At 36.0% G+C, this 4,740-nt stretch overlaps 1 protein-coding gene across 1 annotated transcript; it reads left to right on the top strand.

The window, feature by feature from the left end:
- The first annotated feature begins 3,093 nt into the window (after positions 1-3,093).
- On the top strand, positions 3,094-4,485 carry LOC137711462 (protein PAM68, chloroplastic). Its single transcript, XM_068450708.1, has 2 exons — positions 3,094-3,271; positions 3,734-4,485. The coding sequence occupies exons 1-2, from the start codon at positions 3,170-3,172 to the stop codon at positions 4,313-4,315; spliced, it is 684 nt and encodes a 227-aa protein (XP_068306809.1). The 5' UTR covers positions 3,094-3,169; the 3' UTR covers positions 4,316-4,485.
- The last annotated feature ends 255 nt before the right edge of the window (positions 4,486-4,740 follow it).

The following is a 4,740-nucleotide window of genomic DNA, read 5'->3' as shown; positions in this document are numbered from 1 at the left end:
AGCTCTCCAATAAATAAATAAATGTGAGAGGTTTTGGGTTCGATGTTCTGAACTGGTGAGTCTATTTGATTGTGGTCACGGACAGGTCAAAATTCCCGATAACCTCTCCGAGCACGAAAATGTTGGATAACCGTGCTTGCTACTAGTTGTCTTCCTTTTTGCACAAAATCGTTTATCAGAACACCTTCGTAAAAAAGGAAAGAGAAAAAACAATACAAAAACTTTCTTCTTAATTAATGCTGGCTGAAAATAGGAAGGAATGGAGATTCGGTATCTCTAATTAGATTTTTTGTGGTGATTTTGATCAATTAACAACGTATAAGTAAAGAAAGTAAAACAAAAAAATCATCAGTACGATTTTGTTACCTCTTTGTGATAAGATGAAAGCGCTGTCTCTTCTCTTATATAAAGAACCATAATCCTCCTTTTTATCTGCATTCGATCTAACCTAATCTAAAGAACCCTAAACCTCCCCTTTTTTTTAATCGGTTCTAAGTTCTAACCCTAAATAGTGAGAAGAGACGCCATCAAGATTTCAAGACTAATTAAGGTATTATTCATCCTTAAATGTAGCTATTAGTTCAGTTGATACATAGTGTCTTAGTGTTGTAATTTTTTTCCTAAACTTGATTAAGGGATAATAAGAAGGAAGACTAATCGGTTATGAGATTTGTCCTAAACTTGATTAACGGATTACTGTTCATATTGACTTTATATGTGTCGACCTAAACTTGTTTACTGTTCCTACTTTGATCTTATCTTTTAGTTTTTTTTGTTCTTTACTCTATTGTATGAAAATAAATCTTATTTTCTCAGATTAACTCTTTATCCCATCAGGTTTGAAAAATTACACTATCATGGGTCGACGCAAATCAAAGTTACCTTTAGATCTAATACCGAACGAAAGTTCGCGCAAGGTTACTTTTCGAAAGAGAAGAAATGGATTGTTGAAGAAGGCAGGTGATTTGAAAACACTTTGTGATGTGAAGGTGTGTGCTATCGTTTACGAGAAGAAATCCAAGGGAAAACTGAGCACAGCAGCAACTTTTCCTAAGGAATTTAAAGATGTCAAGGAAATAATTGATAAGTACAAATCGAATTCATCGAAAGTAAAGAGAGTTCAAAGTTTGGGTGACTTCTATGCCACGCAAACGGTTCAAGTGAAGAAAGAGATTGGGAAACTGCGTGGTAAGATTTGTGAAGAGAAGTATCCTGCATGGGATGATCGTTTCAATGCATTTTCAGCAGAGCAAATGCTTGACCTTTTGAGAAATTTGGAGAACAAAATTGTAGCTGCTCATGATATGCATAGCACGATGAAGGAATCAAAGCAAATTGTTGTGCAAGAGATTATACCACCAATGGTGAGTGCCTCTAATTGCCATTTGTATTTCTTTAGGTATTTTTCGACGAATTTCTGTTTTTTTTTTTTTTTTCTGTGCTTAGGGCATCATCTGGTGCATGTTTAGGATTCGATTGAATTTAATTTATGTATTTATTAAATTTAATGTATGCATTGTCGTTAATTTTTTTATTTTGTATGAGTTCAAGATATAAGATGGATTAGCCACAAAGGAAATTAATCATCCTACCAATTGCATGTACATTGGAAGGGTTTCATGACTAATCCACCTTCGACCTCCAACTTACACAAATTTTGAAAGTTGACATCTATTTATCCGTGCAATGTCATACATTTAAATCTACTGTTATCAAATCCAAACCCATCTAATCCTTGGCACCAATGCCTAAGAGTTACTAATCAAAGCTAGCGCAGATAAAAAATTAACAATACATATCTACCTTCCTCAATAATGTGCAGGCCATGTTTCAAAGCAACCAAGAGTATTCCCAGATGCTTGGATTATCTGATCAAAAACCCAGTTATTGTTCAATGATGATGAATGATGATTGGACTCAATTTGCAAGCACATCACAGACCAACAGCAACATTCAGTACACTCCTTCAGCTATTGCTTCGAACTCCAACTGCAAAACATCTACGTGGGAGCATGATCAGATCTTTAACAATAATTATATTTCTGCAGCGTATGGAAATATGGACGACAATGCAACTTTCTATAATCCCACGCAGCAGCAACCATGCATGTACGACTCAATATTTTCAAGTGCTGCATCTCAACAGCAGCAACAACAAGCAGTTGTTCCAAGTGTTGAAAACCCTAACCCCATCGACGCGCTTCCTCTGAGTACTGTTTTGTACGAGTACGATCATCCCCTCTCTGTGACAATGCAGCCGAGTTATCTGGAGTGTCCAATTTCAGCAAGTGCTTCTGCTTCATCATCCGGATACGATCAGCAGTTTGGTGCATCTCAATCACAGAACACGTTCTATGATGACGTATTCTATGATAACTTGTGGCATTTCGAATAAAACAACATTTGGAGGGCTCGGGATACTTGATTGATGCATGTTTTAGGGTTGTAAAGTTGATTCATGTTTAAACATTACTTGGAATCGGATTTCCTGAACGTATGGTTTTCTTATTCCTTTGGTGGCCATTGACTCCTTTATTTATGAGTGGTTTCGTGGATACTAAATAAATGCTTTGGTCTTCTAAAAAAATTAGATGGGAGTTTAATGAAAATGGCTTAGCATAATAAAAATTTAGTGAAAAACACTTAATAGAATTTTATTAACATTAAGGAAAAAAAAAAAAAGTGACATTATCGTAAATAAACTGAAGTTTGTAAAGAAAAAACAATATCATTTTTTAAAACAAGTTAAATTTTGATGACACCGTGACTGTTTTTATGTTAAAAAAATTTATTCATTAATCTAAAGAACTTTTGAAAAACTATTATCGGTACCACCAAAATTCAATTTATTTACCATACTGTCATTGCCTATTTTTTATGTTTTCAGACTTCAAATTGTTCATGAAAATGTAAATGTAATTACGCTGCTATTTTCAGAAAAAAAAAGAAGATGAAAAAAAAAAAAAAAAAAAAAAAACTCATCATCAACGTATTAGATGTTATGTGCGGAATCCAACGGCCTTTAAATCACCACGGACCCGCAAGTGCAATATGGCTAACCTTATCCTTTCTGCAAACCAACATGTTGTCATACTTCGTGGCCCTTCAAATCCCCGCCATGGTAAATGCTCTTTGCTGTTTCTAAACCAGAGCTTCAATTACCAATCCCATGGCTGCAATTGCAGCAGGGCTCGCTTCATGGTCATCATCCAAGCCCTCCCTGATTCCTTCCCAGCACCAAATATCATCACCATCATCATCACCTAATAAGGTATCACCATCTCTCTCTCTCTCTCTCTCTCTCTCTCTCTCTCTCTCTCTCTCTCTCGTGTAGGTACATAATATATGTTCGCTTGATTCAGAAAGAAAAAGAATAAGTGCAGTAGATTATGTAGTTTTTCTTGGATTGTTTGAGGTTCTTATCACTGAAAAATGGCAGTAAATGTTTTATTTTTATGTGCCCCCAACCCCTAATCACTGAAAAAATATATTAGTAAAAATAAAATAAATAGAGAATAAAATAGGAAAGGGAAAATAGTATTTGTATTTCAAAAATATGGAAATTGCAGCTTGTTTTCACCTTGTTTTTGTGTAATTTAACTTAATTATAACAGATTTGTCACTCGCACCTAAGTTTGAATCTTTTTCTGCAATTTATATTGAATTAGAATATCGCTCGAATAAAAGAAGTCTTTTGCTCGTAAAGTTTTGATCTTTAAAATTTCCCTTGCAGGTTGACGCTAAGCCTTGGAGCCTCTCCATCACCAGCAGTTTAAAAGAAGATATAAAAATCCAGTACCCAATCTCCACAACAAAACAATGCCCAAATACTCAGAAACAATTGAATGCCACCTTGAGAAGCCCAAGAGGCTTCGGACCCTCCCCAAGGAAAAAGAAAAAGATTACCGAGAAGCCGAAGAAGACCCGAAACAATGATAGCGACGACGACGACGACGACGACGACGAAGATGAAGATGAGGAGGAAGGAGAGGAAGGAGTGATACCAGAGGTGGTGACCAACAGGATGATTGGAAGGATGGGCTTCACAGTTGGGCTTCCATTATTTTTGGGCCTCTTGTTTTTCCCTTTCTTTTACTATTTGAAAGTTGGTCTGAAAATTGATGTTCCCACGTGGGTGCCCTTCATTGTGTCATTTGTCTTCTTTGGGACAGCCCTATTGGGGGTCAGCTATGGGATTGTGTCCTCCAGCTGGGATCCTATGAGGGAAGGCTCCCTCTTGGGTTGGACTGAAGCTCAAAAAAATTGGCCTGTATTTTGGCAGTCCCTTCGTGGTGGTGGATCGAAAAAGGACTAAGCACACAAGTCCAAGTTACAACTAAATTTAGAGTCATCGTTGTAGCATCGTCTTCTTACTCGTACAGTCAATTTTGAAATATTTTAAATCTGTTCTTATTACAAACTATTGTTTCTTTTGGAACTTGCTTCATAAATTAAGAGACCTACGGGGACGGAGTTGGGATTTTATACGGGATTGAAAAAAAATTGTTGGAATTAACAAAACATGTTATCAATCGAACATATGACATAGATGATTGTCATGTATTCAAATAATATATTGTTGAAACTAATATATTGTTTCAGTGGCACCACATATGACATGGATGATTGTCATGTATTCAAATAATACATCATTCATTCGTTTGGTAGTTGTCAGGTGTGGTCAACGATTGCAGGAGAAAATCTCTCGTCTCAAAAACATTCGACTTCTAATGTATTAAC

Source organism: Pyrus communis, chromosome 12 (assembly GCF_963583255.1).
Source record: "Pyrus communis chromosome 12, drPyrComm1.1, whole genome shotgun sequence".
In the NCBI taxonomy this organism is placed as follows: domain Eukaryota; kingdom Viridiplantae; phylum Streptophyta; class Magnoliopsida; order Rosales; family Rosaceae; genus Pyrus; species Pyrus communis.
The sequence above is the reverse complement of the archived record's forward strand: the minus strand, read 5'-3'. Positions and strand labels throughout refer to the sequence as shown.

What these genes read in the sequence shown, in the direction of transcription:
- LOC137711462 (XM_068450708.1), top strand. Translation starts at nt 3,170, where the DNA reads ATGGCTGCAATTGCAGCAGGGCTCGCTTCATGGTCATCATCCAAGCCC. An exon ending in CATCATCATCACCTAATAAG is followed by an intron (nt 3,272 to 3,733) that starts GTATCACCATCT and finishes TTTCCCTTGCAG; the next exon opens with GTTGACGCTAAGCCTTGGAG.